The sequence below is a fragment of the Protopterus annectens genome, chromosome 2.part2 (genome assembly GCF_019279795.1).
Source record: "Protopterus annectens isolate FY-2018-M chromosome 2.part2, PAN1.0, whole genome shotgun sequence".
NCBI classification, from domain to species: domain Eukaryota; kingdom Metazoa; phylum Chordata; order Ceratodontiformes; family Protopteridae; genus Protopterus; species Protopterus annectens.
Window position 1 is genome coordinate 916,583,062 of NC_056730.1, and position 25,328 is coordinate 916,608,389.

A 25,328-nucleotide genomic window follows, 5' to 3' on the forward strand; every position below is an offset into this window, starting at 1 on the left:
AAATAATTATAAACCTTCTCTTATCTCAGTGTTAGCTGTACTCACACAGTGTAAATTGTAGAATGCATTTTCATGGACAGAATGACTCCTCCATACTCCACAGAAGTCCATTGAGTATAATTTTTCTAAATCAAACTTTCATCAGTTAAAATATATATTTTTAAATAAATAAAGTGGAAATATTTATCTACTTGTCTGTGCTTAAATTTTGATGGGTGAAGGTTCACAGTTTCACATTGTCCTTAAAACTACTTTTCTAAATATATGCAGGAGCAGGGACCTGAAATAACAGTTGTCCACTATGACATGATTCTATTCATGTCATATACAGAATGAAATGAATGCACACAAAATTTGTGCAAAGTTAAATATGACTGTGTATAATGTGTAAAATGGCAAGGCTCTCTCTCACAATATTTACCCAATAAAACCGGAGTCCCACAAGGGTTCTGTCCTTGGACCCCTTCTTTTCAACATCTTCATAAACAACCTCCATACTGCTTCTTGCCAAAGCACCCTTATCCAATATACTGATGACATAACTATCATTTCCTCCTCAAAGAATATAACAGTCAGAAATCAAACTACTTCTCTTCATACCAAAATCACACTCTTATCAACTTTAAAATACATTCCCATAATAAGACCAAAATCAAAGTGGTCCCACATGCCAAATTATTACGGGCAGCAATAGACAATAACTAACCTTTGACCTACGTATTCATAATACCATCAAAAAAAAAAAAAAAAAAAAAAAAAATGAAGAATGCTGTATCATAGCAAAAAATGTTTGGACTCAGCCACTAAAAGAATACCAGCCTATGCGTACCTACTACCCTCTTTATTATATGAAGTCCCCACACTAACCAACCTCCAAACTACACTAACAAATATGCTGAAATTCTGTTACAATGAAATTGCCAAATCTGCAACAAGATTGCCATTCTACAATCATCACTGTGCTGCTCTTACCTCCCTTAACTGTCTGAAACTATCCCAACAACTAAGATACCAACAGCTAACAATGGCCCACAAAATTATCTATAATTCTGAAACATGTTCTTCCATAAATTCTTTGCTCCAAATATATATACCCAATCGAGCTCTCCTCTCCAAAGACAAGCATCTATTAACTCTATATAAACAAAACAAAACTGCTGGACAATCCTTTAGTCCTATTCAGTAACTAAATTAAAGAATGCACTACCCTTAGAGATTCGAACTAAATTAAATCTTAAGAAATTTAAATTTAAGCTAAAACAATTATTATTCAAGGCAAGTAACTGTCCCTGTACAAAACCAAACCGAATACCAACCACTTTATTATAAATCTAACACTCCACCTTTTTTCCTCTTTCCTCCTATCTCCTGTTACCCACCTTCAGTCTCTTAACCTTGCCTTTTTCCACATCTTCCACTCATTTATTCCTACTGCAATCTTCTCTTCACCAACTCTCACTGACCCCACACCATTTCATATCCTATTACCTAGTCTCATAGAGAGGGACATAATCCACCTTCCACTAAATCTGTATCTCATTTGCTATCCCTTACTAATTACCTCTCACTGCTGATTCTCGTACTATACTCACATTATTCAGATAAACTTTACACTCTCTGTCTCTGTTTCCTTATAGCATGTACCTTCATGTAAATATGTACATATTTAAATACAACAAACAAGGACAAACCATTTAACTAGACAAATGTATAACAAGTTCAAGCATACTTGTTTCGTACTCTACTCTCTATTATTATAGCCTGTTGTATTATACTTGCATGATACTGTTAAATAGTGTGAAAGCTTGTTTATCTAGTCTACTTTGTAATGGAGCTTTTCTCCCCTGGTCTGCATTGAAAATGGGTTACTCACCCAGTTGGACTTTCCTGGTAACCAAATGACAACTAAATAAATAAATAAAATAGGATATAATATCAACCAGATTTGAAGACTAACCAAACTTATATAATGGGTAATTTGTTCAATCATCTTGGAGCAAAAAAGGTACACTCAGTAAAATAAAAAAAACACAGACTATATGTGAGAGAAGACAATAGAAGACTGTTATGTCATGAGGGTGGAGTACATGCTGAATGGTAAGTAAGACTTTACTAGTCACCACAAACAGAAATGATGAAAAATGTCTTAGAGCTGTGTGCCTGTTACTGCATATGAAAAGCATCTTAGAGCTATGTGCCTGTTAGTGTATATGAAAGGCGTCTTAGAGCTGTGTGCCTGTTAGTCTATATGAAAAGCATTTTAGAGCTGTGTGCCTGTTAGTCTATATGAAAAGCATCTTAGAGCTGTGTGCATGTTAGTGTATATGAAACGCATCTTAGAGCTGTGTGCCTGTTAGTCTATATGAAAAGCATCTTAGAGCTGTGTGCCTGTTAGTACATATGAAAAAGCATCCTACTCAATCTGGATGAAGCTATCTCCTTCTTTAATTCTACATTCCTTCAAGTTCTAAATAGCCATGCTCCCATTCACTCCTCCAGAGTCAAGACCAAAATAGCTCCTTGGCTTACAAAACAAACCAAAGAAAAAATGTTCCTACGGAACAAAATGTGGGCAAAATGGAGAACCTCCAAATGCCCAGCAGATCACCTCTACTTTAAACAGTTAAGAAATGCCGTCAAAAAAGATATAATCTTAGATAAAAAGAACTATTATTCCCATCTTCAACATTCAAACTCTAAAAATCCTCAAAAGTTTTGGTCTGGCATTAATAAACTTCTCAAACCAGGCCAGGCTAAAACTCCTTCTCCCAGCTCTATCCCCCATAACAACCCTCTGCAAATAGCAAATGCTTTTAACAACTACTTCATTGAAGCCATTCAAACCCTTACTAAAACACTATCACCCCCTACCGCCACTCCTACACAACATACCAACGATTCTCTGCCCCCCTTTCATTTACAACCAGTACCAACTACCTTTATCTACAAACTCCTTCAAAAACTTAAACCCTGAACCCCTTCTGCTGACTGTCTCCCAGCAGAATACCTTCAAATTGCTGCTAAAGCCATCCCATACCCTGTTTCTATCCTTATAAACAGAACTATCTCAGAAGGTTACATCCCTTCCTTATGGAAAATCTCCCATATAATCCCCTTACACAAAGGAGGTAAATCCACTGATATCTCCAACTACCGTCCAATTGCTTTACTCTCCCCTTTAGCTAAAATCATGGAAAAATGTATCCAACATCAACTACTTCAGCACCTTCTCCACAGTAACTTGCTTGCTAATTGCCAACACGGTTTTAGGCCCTTTCATAGCACTACATCTGCCCTGCTAACTTTTACTGACTGTATTAACAAGAATCGAAACAACAACTCTCTCTCATCTGCTCTATTTATCGATCTATCAAAAGCCTTCGACATGGTTAATCATAACCTACTTATCAATGCACTAAAAGTCCAATATCTTGACCAACAAGCAATCCTTTGGTTTAAATCCTATCTTGAAAACAGAAAACAAGCAGTACTCTGGGACAATAAACTATCCCCACCCCTCCCAGTGGACACTGGAGTACCCCAAGGCTCTATCCTAGGACCTCTTCTTTTTTCCATTTTCATTAATGATCTCCACATTGCTTTTCCTCAAACCTCCTGTATACAATATGCTGATGACTCTACGCTTATCTGTACTGCCAAGTCTTCCTCCTCCCTCCAGACCCTTACCCAAACTGTATTTAACAAAGTAGAAAAATGGTTTACCCAACGCTGCCTCCTCCTTAACCCCAAAAAAACAAAACTTTTACTTTTTACTCCCACCCAAAAATCCCCACATATCCACTTTACCATTATCTCTGACAATGGTACTTGTATTTCCCCTGACTCTACTGCTCGTCTCCTCGGCATAACTATTGACCATAACCTCAGCTTCGATATCCATGTTAACAATACTATAAAAACCATCAATAAAAAAACTAGGCTCCCTGTATAGAATAAAACCCTTCCTTACCCCACTAGCTAGGAAATCTATTGCCCAGACTCAGCTTACTTCTACCCTGTTCTATGCATCTGCCATTTATACCAATCTATCTAAGCTTAACCTTTCCAAACTGGAAACTAGCTACAATAATATTACTAGATTTGCCACTGGCTCCCCTTATAGAACCCACCACTGTCTCAAACTTCAACAACTCAGTTGGTTAGAACTACAAAACCAACTACAATACAATCAACTGCTGATTGCACAAAAAATTCTGCACCACCCCACCAACACCCCTATCCTATCTAATCTGATCTCCCCATACAAAAATCTTACAACACTACGCTCAGCTAATAAGTTACAGATTGCCAACAATATATCTAATAACAAAGCAGGAGATTCACTCTTTTCCAATGTTGTTGGTAGAATCTGGAATAAGCTTCCAAATACACTCACTTCTCTCTCATCTACACAACTCTTTAAGAAACACCTCAAACATTACCTAAAAAGACAATGGCTTTGTCCCTGCTCAAAGCCTGATTGAAAAATACTCTTCACTTTTTCTCCCCCCACTCATTTCATGCTTTATAACAAATACCCCACCTTGAAAGTCATTGCCTATCAACTACTAACCCCTTCTTACCTGCATTTTGTCCTTCCTGGTCTCTATTTTTCTTTTTCTTACTTATTGTTTTTTATTTTTTCTCTCAAATGAATGTTGATGCTTAATTACTATGTTTAACTGTTGCCTGATTGTATTTGTAACCCCTCTATTGAATTAAGACATGTTTATCTCCAAAATCTAGTCTAATGTCTCTGTACAGTATTCACAAAATTTACTTTCTTTACATATTATGCTGTATAATTTAAGATAGTCATTTTTTCTAAGTTTTTAATGCCTTAATGTATTTGTGCATGGAGCTTTTCTCCCCGGGCCTCTGCTGAAAATGGATATGTATCCAGCTAGACTAGCCCGGTCAACAAATATAAAATAAAATAAATAAATAAATAAATCCTAGAGTTTTGTGCCCATTAGTGTATATGAAAAACATCTTAGAGCTGTGTGCCTGTTAGTGTATACGTCAAGGAACATTGAAGCTGTAAAACAGGTTGCATTTCTAACTGCATATTTAAAAAAAGAAAAGGATGTAAAAGAATGAATGAAAGTTCAAATAAATAAGGGTGTCTTGGACAGCAATTCTAGAAAATGGGCTCACGACTGCATACATTCAAAGACTCATAAATATGTGCTTGCAGTTCTAAAAAGCCTTTCTGTTGTCAGCAAAAGATTTTTATTTTTGTAACAGAACAATTACAGTGAGGAAGCAACTGTTTTGAATGATACCTGTTTCCATACAAGCACAAAGCTCTAAGGGCAAACTATTTAAATTTTTTCAACACTGTAAAGTTTTAGTGTAAGAAATTCAGTTACCATTCTTTTGCGAAAATGGAATACGTGTCTTAATAATTAATAAAGTGATGCTTGACCTTTGTAATTTTCAATATTTCTCAAGGGACTTTCAATATTCTGGCAGACAGCAAACACTTTTACTATCAAATACAGAGGAGCTAATAACAACCATCTGAAAGGTAATGATAAAACAAATCTACCATTATGTTAAGGAGATGCTCAGAAAATGTACAGCTTTGCATTAATCCATGTATACAAAACAACCCATCAGGAATGATTGCATTCTTAATGCAAGTTTCAGACCAAAAGTACTGAGTGCAAATCAAAATACATGAACAGCAGTATCTTTCCTAATGTCATTACAGGAAAGTGTCACCAAAAACAGAAATGAAAAACATCTTAGAGATGTGTGCCTGTTACTACATATGAAAAGCATCTTAGAGCTGTGTGCCTGTTAGTATATATGAAAAGCATCTTAGAGCTGTGTGCCTGTTAGTGCATATGTAAAGAATCTTAGAGCTGTGTGCATGTTAGTTTATATGAAAGGCATCTTAGAGCTGTGTGCCTATTAGTGCATATGAAAAAGCATCTTAGAGCTTTGTGCCCGTTAGTGTATATGAAAAACATCTTAGAGCTGTGTGCCTGTTAGTCTATATGAAAGGCATCTTAGAGCTGTGTGCTTGTTAGTATATATGAAAATCATCTCAGAGCTGTATGCCTATTAGTGCATATGAAAAGCATCTTAGAGGTGTGTGCGCCTGTTAATCTATATGAAAAACATCTTAGAGTTTTGTGCCTGTTAGTGTATATGAAAAGCATCTTAGAGTTGCGTGCCTGTTAGTGTTTAGGAAAGGCATCTTAGAGCTGTGTGCCTGTTAGTATATATGAAAAGCATCTTAGAGCTGTATGCCTGTTAGTGCATATGCCAAGGAACATTGAAGCTGTAAGACAGGTTCTATTTCTAACTGCATATTTAAAAAAGAAAAGGATGTAAAAGGATGAATGAAAGTTCAAATAGATAAGGGTGTCTTGGACAGCAGTTCCAAAATATGGGCTCACAACTGCATAAATTCAAAGACTCATAAATATGTGGTTGCAGTTCTAAGAAGCCTTTCTGTTGTCAGCAGAAGAGATTTTTATTTTTGTAACAGGGCAATTACAGTGAGGAAGCAATTGTTTTGAATGATACCTACAAGCATAAAGCTCTAAGAGCAAACTATTTAAATTTTTTCAACATTGTAAAGTTTTAGTGTAAGAAATCCAGTTACCATTGTTCTGCGAAAATGGAATACGCGTCTTAATAATTAATAAAGTGATACTTGGCCTTTGTAATTTCCAATATTTCTCAAGGGACTTTCAACATTCTGGCAGACAGCAAACACTTTTACTATCAAATACAGAGGAGCCAATAACACCCATCTGAAAAGTAATTATAAAACAAATCTACCATTATGTTAAAAAAAGATCTATCAACTATTCACAGGAGATGCTCATAAAATATACAGCTTGGCATTAATCCATGTATACAAAACAACTCATCAGGAATGATTGTGTTCTTAATGCAAGTTTCAGATCAAAAGTACTAAGTGCAAATCAAAATACATGAACAGCAGTATCTTTCCTAATGCCATTAAAGGAAAGCGTTTTCCAGTGGAGTAGAGTAGCATTATTGTTTCAATAAAAGTATTACAAGAAAATAAAACAAAATGAGAGTCTAGTATAATGCAATCCACCTACCTTTTTCATCCTGCCACTCTTTGTCCCTACAAATGCCAGAGAATGGTCTTTGTAGACATATGCTATCACAGATGTCATCCTGTCTTTGTCTTCTGTGTAGACAGTGATCCCACGAACAAGTTCTGATACTCCTAGAGGAGCGTTCATATCCAGTCCACAGAAATTGTCATCAATTGTTAAAAGCTAAATCAGAAAAGGAGACAAAGTCAGTCATCTTGTGTTATTTTACAGGTAACATACATTATATAGTGAGAACAAGAACTTTCTTTATTGTGCTGAAAATCATACATAAAAATAAAAAGATAAACAATTGAGTAATATATTTACTTCACAAATTTTAACTCAATTCGATAACCTTTTTTTATACTTGACAAATGCAGTTATAAGCCTCTTTTCAACTAACAAAGCATTATCTAAGAATACTAATATAATTATAAAAGCATTAATAAAATAAAGTCATGCACACCAATTGCAAAGCTTGGAAGTTTAAACCCAAATAATTCATCAGAAAAAGTGATAGCACTAAAAATGCCAGATTTACTTGCATCTGATTTCATGTAAGACAGAATCTTCCATATTTATGTTATGGAATATTTATAGCTGTTTTGGTGATGTTTCAGTTTACAAAAGTTCACTAAGAATTCTGTTATGAAAATTGTAATAATTGACAGCACCATTTTTTCTTTTTAATTTTGTCTTGTAAGCTAAGTTCATTTATTAAATATAAAATATAAAGTAACATGATGAATGAACAAGGCAAACTGAACATGAATCTTAAAATGGCAAGGAAAGTAGCTACCCATTTCTTAAAATCCTTTTTTCTATATATGAATATATAAATAAGTTGCAATCCAGTATGGATTAAAAAATGATCAACCTAGAAGTCAAATTATATCTTGATTTAAACAATGGAATGAGAAACATAATGTAGCCAGTCTTTAAGTAGTATTGGTGCTTATTTTATTAATGTACTAATAATTTTTAAATAAGAATCCTACTTAAAAACTATATATTTTGGACTAGTCAGCAGAATCTTAATCTAAGCCAATCAGTAGTTCTTAAGTAACTCTGAGAAAAGCCCATATACAAAGTATATATTCAGGCCATGATTATATGTCATATGTTCAAGTCTGAAAATAGAAAGGACATGCATGTGAAACAGATATGATGGAGTTTAAGGCAACTGCATAACAATTCAATCATGCAAACTGTACGTGAGGTTTGCAGTTTTTACTACCTAATAGAGAAGGGCCCTGATGAATACCTTTGCCTTGAATAAGTGGTCTGATTCATAGGTTCATAGAAGTACTAGGCTAGCTGCCCTTGCGGGCCTTTTTAAACCTAGCCAATATCCCTTCTAAAGGTGACAATCAAACCTAACCATTATACCAACTCCCAAACCCAAACTCCTCTGACTACATGTGTTATAGAAGTCAAACCACCAGGGTACATTTTATCAAGGCAAGATAAGGCTTGAACTCAGAACCTTTAGGTTATAAACCTAGGACCTTAACTACTTTGCTATAGACCCTTGAGATGATTGTAGTTACATTTGGTTTGTTAGACAACTAAAAACACCTCAGTTTCAAAGCATGAGATCCCACTAGTAGGTCTTTCAGATATTTAATGATACATAATTCCTTAAAGAATCAAGGATTTTGAGCAAGTCTATAAATAAATCAAAACCACATTAAGAGTACTCATTAGCCCTATATACATACTGTAAGTTGGTTGTGACAGCTGCAGTTGCAATAATGATCCTTTTGGAAACTATGCTATAAACTGGTGAGTAGATTTCTGTATTCTAAGTAGTCTCTTAGGTGATCTATCAATAATGTTTAATATTATAGCTCTCTCTCTATAAGTACAAATATATATATATATATATATATATATATATATATATATATACACACATATATACACACACACATAAATATATATATATATATATATATATATATAGCTACTTCAGTAGACAAACTTTTACAAGTTCGAACCACATATGGCCGAGACCATATGTTCGAACTCATAAAAGTTTGAACACTGAAATAAAAACACAAACAAAAAAATACAAAACTAAATGTCTATTACTTAAATATACCAACTCTGAGATCGCACTACATTGCGGAAATGGGAAAGCTTCCCTTTCCACTCTGTATGGAGATCTCTATTCAGTCCAATCAAACTTTTACAAGTTCGAACATATGGTCTCGGCCATATGTGGTGCGAACTTGTAAACATTAGATCGACTGAAGGTGTATATATATATATATATATATATATATATATATATATATATATATATACATATAAAGGAGTAAAGAGTTCAACTGGTTAACTGGTTAAGAGCTTCACAGCTCTCCTGTTACCCTTACTCTAGTCAGTAAATAATTTTGTCAATTTCCAAGTCTGAGGAAATGTACTATCTAATGTTAAAGGATTTGTGGCTCTATCAGATGAAAAAAAAAGGTACACGATGATCTTCACATATCATATGTCTAAACTGCCCATGATAACAAAAGGATCAGTAAGACTATTAACAAAACGAGTAAGGCATATACACTCAGAACTTCTAGTAACCAAGAACTGAGTGTACAACACAGAGAAGGAACGAAACGCCACTAATGCCACACCAAACAATTTTTTTAAATGGTGATGGTGGAATGTAGCACTATTTTTTATAAAAGGAAGTGAAGTTTTGATATTTGTATTCTGATGAAGTCCCGATGTGAGAGATGAAAGCGCTTAAAATTTGTGGCAGTAAATGTTGTGTGGTATTAGTGGTGCTCATTTCCTTCTCCTCTTTGTGCACTCAGTTGTTGGTTATGAGTATAACTATGCAAAATAATCTTGCAAATTCATTCTGCTATAAGAACAGAAACACCTGAAGTCCTCATTTTCTCATAATTGTACATTCTACTGCCTGAACAACATTAGCGCTTCTGCCTTCTTCCCAGTGTGTGTCTGGACAGACCACTACTTATGAAACCCTGAAATGGATTATAAAGATACACAGATAATGAATATAAAAGGGTTAGTTAGATTTATATTTCAAAGGGAAACCCAGAATTGTCAAAATAGTGGCCAATGCCATTAATTATCATGGATTATAAGACAGTCATGAAGATTATACAGATGACAATAAAAATGATATAAGCAAGATTTCAGAAGAAAAAGTGTATGTGCTAAGGAGAGGTAAATATGTTAACTGTGACAGCATTGAGAGAAATAGTAAATGGCATTACAGGGGAAGAATGAAAAGCTAAACTGGTTGCCTGTGATATTACATCTCCTAATGTTGCATTCCAGAGTCAGTAATGGAATATGGATCCAATCAGCTAATGTCGGATTAGAACTCATAGCCTTTTGATCATCCTCACATCAGAAACAAGGGTGTGGCCTTCTAAGTCATTGACTGTGTTATGTTTTTTATACAATTTGTTGTATATTCACATATTTACGTCTATATATTTATTAAGCTTAGAACGTTATTTTTCCATACTTAGATTTAAAAGTGTGTGTGTGTGTGTGTGTGTGTGTGTGTGTGTGTGTGTGTGTGTGCGCATGCATATGCTGCACCTGTCTGCATTTGCACATATCTTTATGCATGACAGTTTGTGCTAATCAGGGATGACAAAACTTCCTAGTCCACAACAATACTTCTCAACTCATCTAGCAGATTCCTCAGGCATTCCTAGAGAATCTGAACTCTCCATGGTGACCGGGGTCTGTCTGTTAGTCTCTTGTCAAGGGTTTATGGCTAAAATACCTCACAATCCATGCAGGCTGATCCTTGTCAAGTGTCCAAATCCTCTGAAGCAGGTGAAGGACACTGCAAGATACTTTTGGATAGGAAATCTGCTCACTTTACCAAGGAGACTGAGCCCAGAACCCCTAGCTTTTGACCATGGGTGAGGATGAAGACAGGTAAAGTGTCATTTGTCCTACAATTCTGCTCTGACTTCACTACTGCAATCCAGGATAACACTGAGTACTGGGCTTGCTGCACACGCTGCTTAATACCCTCTACCTACACAGGAGGACAAAATTCCAAAATATTTAAACTCGCCCACATGGTGTAGCTGACCCTATCTTAGCTAAAGATATTTATCCACTTTTTGCTGTGTGTGAACTATGACTGAGTTTCAAATTCTATGGACCTCCGACAGAACACGAATGATGTGTTGAATTTGATAGTGCATATGAGCTCTTAGGATACACATCTTTAAGCTTGATATATCTGGCAGCATGGAAACCTAGTTCAGACCATGCATGAACAATGCACAGGCATATACTGATGATTGTTCCACATATTTAGGAAAAGAAAGAAACCTTCTCATTCCAAAACCCACATCAGAACAGTGTCTACCAATAGGTTCATCTGTCACATACATCTGTGGCGAGCACAAGAAGAATTTTACGTGAAATCTAGGTGGCTGGGGATTAACAACAGATTTAGAAAACAGGGATTTGTAATAGTGGCTTTTGATACAAAATTATGTAAAAGGTTCATAATGGTGTAAGTAGCACCTTTTATATAATTTTGTAAGTGGCAATGCCACCTTAAATTACATGTGAGACCTGAGTTTTTATAAACATATCCGATCTTATATTTGGTCTTTACGAGTTTAAGTTTGAATATACCAACTTATTTATTTTATTTATTTGACATTTGTTAACTGGGTTGATCCAACTGAGCAAAAAGCCCATTTTCAGTGGAGACCCAAGGAGAAAAGCTCCATGTAGATTATAACAACATTATAAAAATATGTACAAATCAAAGTTACACAAAGTAATATAGTAAATCAAATGGCAATTAGCAAAGAATGATAGGAATATATAAAAAGTTACACATTTTAGAAATCAAAAACAAGCACGATTTTCTTATGCATGAGTTGTTTTTTTTTTCTTCTTCAACTGAGAGAAAAAAATAGAACTGTTAAGCCCAGCCCTCCTATGAGAGTTATTAGAAGTAATAGGGGAGAAAAAAACAACTATTAAGCAAAACCTACTTTCCACTGACACTGCACATTTTCCTACTAGTAAAAGGAATTTAAACTTCAAATTATTACTAAGCATCCCTACATATACACAGCAGATGTTAAAAAGTGCAGGTATTACATTTCTGCTCTATCTTCTCTCTATTCAATGAAATACTACTAAAATGCTTTTGGGGATTAAGCAGAGAGTTGGGATGAGAAAGAGACAATAATTTAGAGAGAACACAAACTTTGCTCTTGTTTTTTCTGTATGTGTTTGTATGTATGCATGTGATGTGCACTTGTGCATGTTTTTTGTTGCTGGTTTACAGTCATACTCCGCAAGTGCTCATTTCATGCGTAGGCTGTTCTAAGAAAACAAGCAGGCAATCCTTTTAAAATTGACAAGTCAATATTTTTAACTGATTCTTACCAAAGGGAAATGTCAGCTCTTTCTAAGTTGCAGAGTTACTACTAAAAATGCTAACATGCTTATCTGTATAATTTTCTGATGGTACCAGTTGTTTTATCTGTTTTCATTTGTGAAAAAGAAAATCCCCAATTGACGTGCAGTGATTCCATCAGTACACTGTTACAAAAGCATGCCTACATATACATTAACCAGCTCAGCGCCTACAGCTTCATCATCAGTAACCAGAGTGCATAAAATGTGCTTTATTGAGCCTTTACCCTATAAAAATCAAAATGTCTGTTGAGGTAAACAGAGCCTGTTTAATGTGTATGCAAATATGTACTTTAATCTAAAATAGAATTGCATAATTATAAACTACTTCATGCCATCTGCTTGGTAAATATTCCCCCGTCATTAATACTTTCCTGTTCCTGCACAAAGACCAACCTGGAAATTATAAACACAGCTAGGCAACTGGTACACATTCATACTCTCTTCAATAATTTATTTATTTTGGTTACACCAGAGACTAATGGATAAATGGCCCCTTACAATGAAATGCCATGTAATACAATAAGATGTACATATGTTTAAGACAGAGCATAATACCACCAAGATATATTAAACAAAGTACTTCATCACAACAATACTTTACTGAATGCCATACACAAAACATTACAACCAATATCAGCATTAACACAGCACATGTTGTAGCTGTGTAATGTGCTAAAATTCTACATTGCTATATTCACTGCACTGTTGTATTTTGGTAATAATGGTTTTGTGAAAATACAGAAAAAAATTATTTTAGTGTGAGTAAAAGAGACAGGCAACAAAAAGATACCATATATGAAAGTTTCCATACCTAATGCCACCATTAAGGAGCTTTTGGTTTATGGTGTGTATGTGTGCACGTGTGTGTGCATGTGCTTTTGTCTGTCTTTCTGTTGTACATACTAAGTTTGTGCCTGTATATATAGAAGTTCACATTTCACCTAATCCACACAGTCTTCTTCTTTGAAACAGACATTTTGATCTCTGACCAAGTAATGGGATGCCAAAAAAGTCCTTCACCTTCAACATAATATTCATTAAAGTGTTTGCATCTACAACATGAATAACATTATTGCAGGTATAAACAACAGAAAAACATACAGGACAACAGAATGTGCTAAACAAAGAAAGATAAAACAGAAGTGCAACAAAAACAGTAGCTGGACAGAATGCATAATCTTTCAAATTCATTTAAACAGAAATGTTTAAGGGATTATTTGATATCACACAATGCTAGGATCTCCCTGAGCCAGAGAGGCAGAAGTTCAAGAGATGCAAATACCTGAATGACTAAATCCTCTAAATGTAGCTTTAGAAACAACATCAGCTCCTGAGAGGATGAGCACAAGGGACAATGTAGCCAGTAGTGAAGCAACAGATCCTGAGGACATAGAGGATCCAGGCCACATGCAATTAAATACACAAGGATCAGAACTTTATATATGAGGTGCTGCTTAACAGGAAGTCAGCACAACCCACACAGAACTGGCATGATGTGTTGGTGTCGAACTACCCTGGTTAGCAGCCAAGCTGAGGAGCCCTTCGAAGGAAAAGTTCTTTGTGTGCATTTTATTGATGCATGCTGTTCTTCTATCGGCTTTTTCTGGTTAGGGGTCACCACAGCAGAACTCCGGTCCGCTAATGATTGGCAGTAGATTTTTTTTATGGGTGCCGAGGTGCCAGCTCGACACCCAACCTTCCACGAAGGCACACCCATTCTACGCATGTCTTTCGAATGCCACTCAACCGTGGGGAGGACATGCAGACTCCACACAGAAGGCGCTCCAGCCATGAATCAAACAGGAGAACCTTTTGCTGTGACGCAACAACGCTACCGCTGCACCACCATGGTAATGATATAATAAAATTATAGAGTAAAATATTCAAAACATAAAACTGATTGTACAATCCAATCAGCATTCCCACTGTAGACTGAGCCTATAGCCCAAAAGAAACAAGTCTGGCCTATAAAGGACCACAGAGTGGACAAAACAATAGTACTTTTGCTAACATATCCCTCCAGAATTTGGTAGAAAGTTCCTGCTTTTTACTCATATTTTTGCTCTGTCCTTCAAAAGCATTCTCATTTTCTGGTAAATGTCTAAGTATTGCAGATTTTAATAATGCCAGACAAGTTCCATACTTTGTTTTATTCCGAAAATGTACATACATGCAAAACTTCTTCTATTAACTTTTAAAGTGAATTAGACAAATATTTAAAAACTGTCCCTGATTCTGGCCCTTTCTCCCCATATTTGTTTGGCTTTCTTCAAAATTCTTGAACTAAGAAACTGAGAGGTACACCACTATGGAGAAACTGCTGTCACTTCCCTGATGTACTGTGCAACTGTGTGGACGTGCCTGCCATACTCATGAACAGCACACTATACTGATGTGCTGCACATGCAAACCTGCAATATGCATGTTCTGTACTCTGTACTGATGTGCTGTGCATGTGAACTTGCCATACGCATGCTTTTCACTCTATACTGATGTGCTGTGCATGTGAACCTGCCATATGCATGTTCTGCACTCTATACTGATGTGATGTGCATGTAAACCTGCCATACATATGCTTAGCACTGTATACTAATGTGCTGTGCATTCAAACCTGCCATACAGATGTGCAGTGCTCCATAGTGATGTGCCACACATGTGCACCTGCACTACATATGTGCAGCAATCCATACAGATCTGCTGCACTTGCAAACCTGCCATACACATGCTCAGCACTCTATACAGATGTGCTGTGCATGTGAACCTGCCATATAGATGTGCAGTACTACATAGTGATGTGCTGCACATGTGCATCTGCCATACATATGCACAGCAATCCATACAGATCTGCTGCACATCCATATCCACCATATGCATGTTCAGCACTCTGTACTGATGTGCTGTGCATGTGAACCTGACATACACATGTGCATCACTCTATACTGATGGACTGCACATACATACCTCCATAATAATGAGCAGGACTCCATACTGATGCGCAGCACATGTGTACCTGCCATATGCATTGCACAGCACTCCATACTGATGTGCTGCACATGTGTACTTGCTATATGCATGTGCAACACTCCATATTGATGTGCTGCACAAGTGTACCTGCCATATGCATGCACAGCACTCCATATTGATGTGCTGCACAAGTGTACCTGCTATATGTATGTGCAGCAGTACATACTGATGTGCTGCACATGCATACCTGCCATATGCATGCACAGCACTTCATACTGATCTGCTGCACATGTGTACCTGCCATATGCATGTGCAGCACATCAGTATGGAGTGATGGAAGTGGAAGAACACTAAAGTGCTGTTATGCAATAAAATTATTTAAGGAAGGAAAGTAATTTGTTTTTTAAATAATGTCATTGTATAATAACAATTATCTTCTCCTGGTTGCAGGTATATCATAGGACTTGCCCACAGTTGGCTTTGTTTAATCACTCAGTCTTTCCCCTTTTGATCAAATCATACCAAGCATGAGTAAATCCTGTGATAACCACACCTAGTCACAGATTATTGGTAATTAAATCTAAAGGTAAACTATCTTTGCAGTCAAATAAAACAGGAAGCCATACAGCATTCATTGTGCAACATACATAATACTAACTTCTGTAAAAAGGCTAGCAGAAAGGAAAACACTTTCAAAAGATAAATGTTGATTTTGGGAATGTTTTATTCTAAGATGGTGAGGCTGTCCTTTGCTAAGTGCAGTTCCAGAGTCATGTTATCTAAAAATGTCAGACACACTGTAGTACAGAGTGATTCTTTGTCTAGCAGCAGTAACTTATATGGTTTACCCATGATGCTGTGTAGCAGATGTGGACAAGGAACATTATGGCATAAATAAAATCTCATTGGTTACGACTGAATTCTGTCACTGTGGTACCTGTAGCCTACAGGATCTAAGGAATACTGGTTACCTACTTCTAGGCACTTCACCTAGTAAACAAAGAAGAAATAAATAGCCTAGTAAAAAGTTTGAATTTGCTAACTGGGAAAGAATGACTACAATGATAGAAAGGCTATGAATAAACAAATAAATATGACCCTCTGTAATGCTATTAATGCAGAACAATCCACAAACTAAAAGACTCTTGCATCATTTTCATAACTTTTTGTCACATTCACACTGCAGGGCTCAATCAAAGCATATGAAAGTTCACACTGACTGACACAACTAGAACAAGTAGTGGTTTTATAACATCAAAGTAGCACACCAAAGTCATTTCTGTAATAAAAACATATTACAAATGCACGCAATGTAGAGCACACAAATACAATAATGTGCTTAATGTGTGGTGCTAGAAAATGCTGATATATGAACTGGAAGGTCATCTACAGATATCCTTTATTACAGCAATAGTTCCATGTTGAGATGTGGGCAATACCGAAATACAATCAGAGCTGGTGTGGTTTGATCATGATGACACAACACAATCCAAAACCTGACAAAGATTACTGACATCATACAATGATAAAACATTAGTAGTTATACAAAACTTTATGACAATGTTCTGAAGGGTTAAAAGCTAACCCAACATAATAAGGTACTTTATCTTGGCTTTAACAACCATGTATAAATACTGCATAAATACACTGGTTAAACACAAAGCCATTTACGTTTTTTGTATTTAATTTTTTTAGCATTCTTCCTTCTGTTTCCTGGGTGTACTTGGCTTGACAGTGTACCTGCACACCATTCCTTCAAAGTCCCATGGCACTACATTTTGGTGTCCGTTGCAGTGCCAGTAATGACATAGCGGCATTTTTTGGTTGTTGGAGTCAGCAGGTGTAGCTACCTCAAATAGGTTTACTTGCTTAGGACACTGATTACAGCTACAACAAAGCATCAATAAGTGTTTTCTTAGAAGCTTAACGCTCGGAATAGACTTCCTGGTAAGATCAATACATCAGTGAGTAAGTATGAGCAACAGATGACTGTAGAACAGCCAAAGGTTTCAACATGTACGCACAAGTCTGGAAATGAATAAAACAGATCTTTGCTACTCACACTGTTGATTTCATACCAGAAGTGCTCAGCTCAGAGAAAGTATATGTGATTGCCTGTTGGTAACTGGGAAAGGTAGATTGGTCTGAAGAGGTTTTCCAGTTACTTCTGAGACAAAAGTAAATGTAAGTGCACTTGTAGTAATAAAATAATTACTATTATATCTCATACAAGAATATGAATGTAACTAAGGATTTTACAATAAAAGGAGGATGAAACAATGGCACATCTTATTACAGCACTGGGCCATGTAAACGTAGGTTTTGCTGGAATGTACTCAAACCTGGTGTGGTTTATTCACAACAACACAACACATTTAAGACCCTTACAAGTATTACTGATGTTACAGAATGACAAAACAATGTATCTATTCATTCACTCCATTCATCATAGAAGCAGTGTGTATGTTCTAGAAAGGCTGCTTTGGTTTTCTGATAGCATCCGTGAAAGGAAATAGGCAAATGCTAATTTTTTTCTGTAAGCTAAGTTTCTGTTTTTACCCTTTGCTTTTGATTTTATTCCAAATATATGTTTTTATCCCAATAATAAAAGGTAATTATAATAGTTATTGGTAGTTGTGTACTAGATGTGCAGCCCTCTTGGAGTATCCTGGCTATCTCATCTTGTAAATTTATTCAGAAAAGGTTACAAACGCTATAGATGCTGACCATATGGTGCATGTGGCTATCTTGAGCTAGTTAAGGCCTCAGATACCATTCCCCATGTTGGAAAAATACAAAAGCTAAGTGCTTTAAAAATCGATCCATATGTGTTAAGATGCATACCAAACGGGTTGAAGGACAGAGCCCACACGGTGTGAGATGCAAGTGCCTCATCAGAAAGTATGAAAGTGGCCAGCAGTGTCCCTCTGAGCTCGGTGCTGGAACATCTCCTTTTTTAAATTTATTTCTCAGATTTCCAAACAGACAGCCAATACCTCTGGCTAACAAATGTCATGTACAACAAACTCCTCCACACATACACACAAAGGTTTGCATTAAGGTTTGGGTTGTTACACTGAATATTTTATGGCCTAGTCAATGTTTAATTTTCCTAATGATATAATGTCTTATATTAGGGTGGAAATTATGAAATTATCAGTGGGAGTGGTAAGCACTAGGTAACCTATCTACCACATAAGGAGTTGTTTCTGGCCTAGAAATTGTAGTTATTGGGCGTTTGGGCAGTTTTTCAATCTCTCTCAACTTCCTGATTTAAAAGCCCGCATTTGCACTTGTTTCCCCCCTTCCTGTAACTAGTCTAGTCCAGATATAGATTTGCTGTATACAGGACTGTTTGAAAGCTCCTGAGCCCCCCCCCCCAAGCCTTTCTGTGTTGGAAGGAAGCCTTCTAGCTTATCAGTGGGAGTGGTAAGCACTAGGTAGCCTATCTACCACTTAAGGAGTGGTTCTGGCCCAGAAATTGTAGTTATTGGTCGTTTGGGCAGTTTTTCCATCTCTCTCAACTTTCTGAATTAAAAGCCCACATTTGCACTTGTTTACCCCCTTTCCTGTAACTACACTAGTCCAGATACAGATTTGGTGTATCCAGGACTGTTTGTAAACTCCTGAGGCCTCCAAGCCTTTCTGTGTTGGAGGGAAGCCTGCTAGCTTATCAGTGGGAGTGGTAAGTACTAGGTAACCTATCTACCAAATAAGGAGTGGTTTCTGATCCAGAAACTGTAGTTATTGGCAGTTTGGGCAATTTTTCCATCTCTCTCAACTTTCTGATTTAAAAGCCCGCATTCGCACTTGTTTCTTTCCTGTAACTAGTCTAGTTCAGATACAGATTCTTAGTTTTAGCACTTGAATTTGCTTATTCATGCTCAGCACTTGTTCAGAACTTGTTGTAAGCACTAAATAAGCTACAAATTACTACAGCACTCAACCTTCCTCATTACCTAGAAGAAATCAGTTTTTGTACTTACTTTCCTCACTTGCTTAGAGAAAAATAGCTCTTGTACTCACTTTCCTCACTTGTCTAAAGGAAAATAGTTTTTTATTCAGGCATGTCCAAGGGTCAGCTCCTAGTGTTCTCTCCTGTCTATCTGATAAATCTGGGCATCTTGGGGCAATGTAGCAATTGCCTCATGTACACAGACAACCCTTTCCTCCTATCACCCAACACTACAAACTTTGAGAGATGCACTTATCTAGCCAAACTGGAGGTAAAGCTCTCTCCAACCAAGACTGAACTTGACACACAAGAGGAGAAGGTAAACACTTGCTCCACACCACACTCATCACATAGTCCCACTAAACCTACACCACCAAAATCCACACATAGAAACATAAAAACATTTGTGGAGCCTTTCAATAATAATCTGCTCAAGCAACAAAGACCCCCAAAGCAGAAACGCAAGCAACCTCCACCCAACACAACCCAAATGACACATAGCCCACAGACTCAGTGTGCCACTCAACCACAGCCCAAAAGGCAAAACAACATACCAAACACACTAGTCATAGGTGACTCTATAGTCAGGCACACTGATGTCCCACTCACCAGGCTAAACAAGGAGGAGGTTACTGTCAGCTGCCTGTCGGGTGCCAGGATCCGCCACATAACCCACACACTCGGGTCACTCCACAACAAGTACAAATATAACTCTGTTATTGTCCATGTTGGTGTGAATGACCTGAGATGTACTTCCCTGGACTACATGAAAAGATACATGGAAGAGCTCTCTGATCTTGTAGCTCAGGCAGGTATGACCCTAGCCCTAAGTAGCATCCTGCCATCACCCAGAATAATACCACAGTACAAGGATAAAATGATTGAAATGATTGACTTCAACAACTAGCTAAGCTTCTGGTGTCATTCTAAGGGGATCCAGTATCTGTCTGCCTGGGACGACATGGTTGACAGACCACAATGCTTTGCCAGAGATGGCCTGTACGTGTCACTCCTGGGATTCTGGATACTGGCTAAGGCTCTTGCCGCCCCTATAGTGCCTTTTTTAGACAAGGTTCAAATGATAAATTCACCACCGTAACAGGAACAGGCAAGCAAAAACTGAGGGTAATGCTACTCAATGCTAGAAGTCTAAATCTCAAAATGCACTCCCTCGAGGTACTCCTTGCAATGGAGAACATCGATATCTGTTGCAGTGACTGAGACCTGGTTCAAGGCTCCATAGGGCACCCCTACATTACCAGGCTATAACTCATACTACACCTTTCAGCCATCTAATCTGGACCAGAACACCAAAGGCGGAGGTTTGTCCATATTCATTAAGGATATCCATACCTCCAGGCTAGTTGCTCAGCATAATACATCTGAGGATATCCAAGTGCAACTAACTCTGGGCAAAACTGCAATCCAAATTTTAGCTTGCTACAGATCCCCCACCATGCCCCAGGATTCCCACTCCTCTTTTCTTCATATACTTGAAAATATTAGGGTTCAACCAAACACCCTAATAATGGGCAATTTCAACTACCCCACCATTAACTGGGAAAACTACTCATGTACCAACTCCTTTGCTCAACACTTTCTGGAATCCACACCCCCACCAGGGGCAACAATATCCTAGACCTAGTCATTACCAACATGAGGAGATGACTTCAGGTGTGGAACACCGGTCACTCATGTCGGTAATAAGTCAGTACATTAATGTACATCGTAAACAGTTTGAATATGTTTCCTTACGATAGACCTTGGAAATAAAGCATTTCTTCATCAAATCTTTCATAAGTACGACGTCTAAAAATGAGATGCTTGAATCATGGACCTCTGAAGTAAATTGCAATAAAGATGTTGTGTTGTTTAAGTATGCTAAGAACTGACTGATCAAATCTTTGTCACCTTCACATAAGATGAACATGAATAAAAAAGGAATGAATCCTCACTGGATTATCTGAAGAAGTTTTCAAATAAAGACTTTGATTTTATTTTGAACTTTTTGGTGGTTTTATCGTTTGCATTTCAGTACTTTTTAGAATTTATTCGGCAATAAAGTGATTTTTAATGCAGACAAACTTTCCTGGTTGCTCCTGTGCTCATTGTTCGTTTTTTGAATATTTCTGTTGTTACTTCTTTCTGGTTTCTTCGCAAATATCTAGGACCATCAGTTTTAGAATTCAGTACCAGAGTAAAATAATGCACTTAAATTACAGAAGTTTACACAATAAACTTCATGACATATTCTGTTAGTTTGTATATTACCAACCTCATAGTCCAGCCACAACAGAAACATGGTTTAAATCAAGAATAGCAGATAAAACAATTGCATCACCAGGCTACAGGCTATAACATATTCTGGACAGGCAGGCTTAGCTAAAGAACAGGAAAAACAGAACTAGAGCATTCCAACAGCCTACATATGAGAAGGAACACTACCACAATATCTTCCTTTAACAAAGCGGAACTTCTGTTAAATAGCCCTAAAATAAGTACCCAGAAATCACTACACATAGCTTACATTCTATACAACACAAAATTCAGACAGCACAAATACCACCATCTTAGAAGAAATATTTCATAATTTCCACCCTGATACAAAACTGTTAATCAAAATCAATGTACAACAAGAAACTGCTCACAACTGTTGATTAAAACATAAATAAATAAATAAAAATACAAAATCCATCTGCAAATTTACTGTACGACACTGACAGTTTTTTTTTATTAAAAGGATTTAGCACTTTTGTCTACAATATATCAGACTTTTGTCAGAATCAAAGATGTAATGTATGAACCAACATTTAAATGCTAAACATAAACCACATCACTACAATTGAGAACTGTCTTAAAAGACACAGTATCAGTGCATATGTTACACAATACACACTATGACAATATTAAATAAATATCTTTTCATAATTATTTTCATTATTTTCCATAAATATTTTTAATAAAACACTAGAGAGTGACATTATTGTAGTATGAGAATTAAACATTTACTAGGCCTTAGCAAATTCAGTACAACCCAAATCCAAATACTGGCCTTTGTAGACTAATAAATGTAAAGATCAAATGATCGAGTTTCTGAAAACCCGAAATAAAAAAAGGAACAAATTTACATTTTTGCAGGGGGAGAGCAAGCCCCATTCACCCCCACCCCCTTGTAAATTAAATATACCGACTCTGAGATCACACCACAGTAAGAAAAGGGTAAATTCCCCTTTCAAGCAGTTCTATATAGATCTTGATATATTTGGGATTATGGTATTTACTCTTTTCTCCACTGTAGTGTGATTCGGAGTTGGTATATATAATTTGCAGAGGTTGTGGGGGTTGCAAAAACATAGACTTTTTTTTTTCTTTTATTTTGAGTTTTCCAAAACTTGATAATATGGTCTTGACATTTTGAGTTTCTGAAAACTCAGTGAAGTCATATATAACCCATATAAATATACACAGTGTGTGTGTGTGTGTGTGTGTGTGTGTGTGTGTGTGTGTGTGTGTGTGTGTGTGTATATATATATATATAAACACACACACACATATGATTATAAATGGTCAAAATGTTAAATTATATTAAATGATGAAAAACATGTTGACCAATCACATAACTGACAACACAAATATTTGACACCCAGTACATCAAAAACAAATTAATTTCCTATTATGCTGTTAATAACCATAATTCTACAAAAATTAAGTTCAGATTTGTCTGAATAATGCTAGTGATATAGAAAGAGTTTTTTAAGGTAAGGTGTCAGGTTAAAGTTAGGACCAAGGGCAAGGTTAGGGTTCACACACATTACTAAAATGAACATGCAGGGCTACACATGATAGCTCAGATAGTTACCACACACACACACACACACACATATATATATATATATATATATATATATATATATATATACTGATATAACACTAATTCTATCCACTTGCCTATCTAACCCAAAGTCACACACTCCTTTGGATTATTGATCTGGCAGATAAAAATGGATTACTGAATGCAATTCAAAACTAATAGATCTCGATACAGGACCTGTGTAAGAAAGTTCAGGATGTATACACCTGTGAATCAATAATTAACTGATTACACATTTTAATATGCAATGAGTGTGAAAGATAAAATATATAGATATGTGAATGTCCTTCACTCCCAAGATTCATATCATCAGTCACAGACATGGCATTAAAACAGTTTAAAATGTATGATTTTTTCCAATAAATAACACTGAGAGTTTCATATAAATAAAATCACTTTTCTCTAGTACAAGCCAGCAGTCTCCTTAAAGTCTGAAGGAATTATGAAGCATATAGTCCTAGAGCAAGGCTCTAGTCCACATTTAAGAAAATATTATATGTTAGAGACGAAGTCATTGAGCATTAATATACTAAGATGCAGGCAAATGCTGCGTAAGCAGCAAAGACTCCCACTTTTACATAATTTGGGAGGGTGTTGGAAGCCTTTAATCTAGGACTGCAACTTCTAGTGCTTGTGTTAAAAAATGCAGTGTGATTAACAATGCAGGAAAGAGTAGAATAGATACTGCTGAAGCAGGTCAGTTAGATATCGCACTAAGCTGTCATGGCTTTGTAAAACACATTTCAATGAACTGATTCTGGATGGAACTTTTTTATTATCGATCAATAGAGCCCACTGGACAAACACTGACAGTATAACTGCTTAACATTATATAAAGGATAATATGGAACAGTTAAAACCTAGAAGCCATAAACCATCCTTTAAAACATTGCTGACAGAACTTCCTGCAGAGGAGGGCTGCTGGGGAAGCATGAATCAGTTTTAAGAAGGGAAATAGACACTCATCTTCGAAGCGACAAATACAATGGAAGATTCCCCGAGGAGCTGTACAGAGTCTAGAGACAACTATGTTTGCTAACAAGAGCTCAGCAGGTGCATATGCTGAGCAGACTGAAGGAGTGAAGCAAAATGTAACTGAAAATAGCTTGATAAAACATAAAAGTGATACCTGGGAAAGTAGGGGTAAATGTAAGAGATGGGTGACCTACCCAAGGACAGCAGGAAGGCAGCAATGATGTAAAACCTTTTCATCAAAATCCTAAAAATGATAATAGCATCTAGTTTGACAATATTATCACAGGAAGATTTCATATAAGCAGAGACTCGACATTCCAGTTCCGTCAGGCTGGTAGTGAAATATCATCTTCGTCAGTTCACTGTTCAGTGGGAACCCAACGATATGTACAGCCCCTTGCATCGAGACTTGATGGACAGCACTTAAAGTACTGCATAGATAGTCCACTGCTTCAAGCTTGCAATGTTGTAGAGCACTGTTTGAAAATGGATGACTATTAAAGTTAGAGAAAATTTGGCCACCAATGGTGGTGTAATAGGAAGATGACACAAATTAATTTCTGTTTATTCAGGTAAGCCCTTAGTTCTCAGAAACATTATTAAACTGTATGAACTTCAGAGCTTCTAATGCATATGGAATATGTACTATATAGCATTATGACCAAGTTCTGAGCAGTTTTTAGACCAGTGGTCCACAGCAACATTCTACAACACCTGAAATTTGACAGCTAAAGTGAAAATGAGTAGACTTGTTTAGATCGTCATCTTTGACATACATTATTCAAAGGAATAAACCACAAGAAGCAAAAGAAATGTTTGTAAATGGAAAAAGGGCATGTTTCATTGAAGGATGTAAATTCTTAGGTCAGCAGTTTGACATTTGCGTATGCAGAACTACCACAATGAACTAAATATAAAAACCTAGACCATACTCCAAAAATGCCTACCATTGTTTTTTATGGGGTTAGCAAGATTTTTGCATTTCTGGATGCTGTTGTAAATAGTCACCTTATACTAGAATGCAGTT

General features: G+C 36.5%; 1 protein-coding gene across 1 annotated transcript in view; it reads right to left on the bottom strand.

The window, feature by feature from the left end:
* The window catches only part of PLXNA4 (plexin A4), a 2,762,645-nt gene that overhangs the window by 2,392,004 nt on the left and 345,313 nt on the right, over nt 1–25,328 (bottom strand). Inside the window, exon 3 of the mRNA XM_044064236.1 lies at nt 7,089–7,271. Coding sequence (XP_043920171.1) covers nt 7,089–7,271 — 183 coding nt within the window. The remainder of the gene's footprint in view (nt 1–7,088; nt 7,272–25,328) is intronic.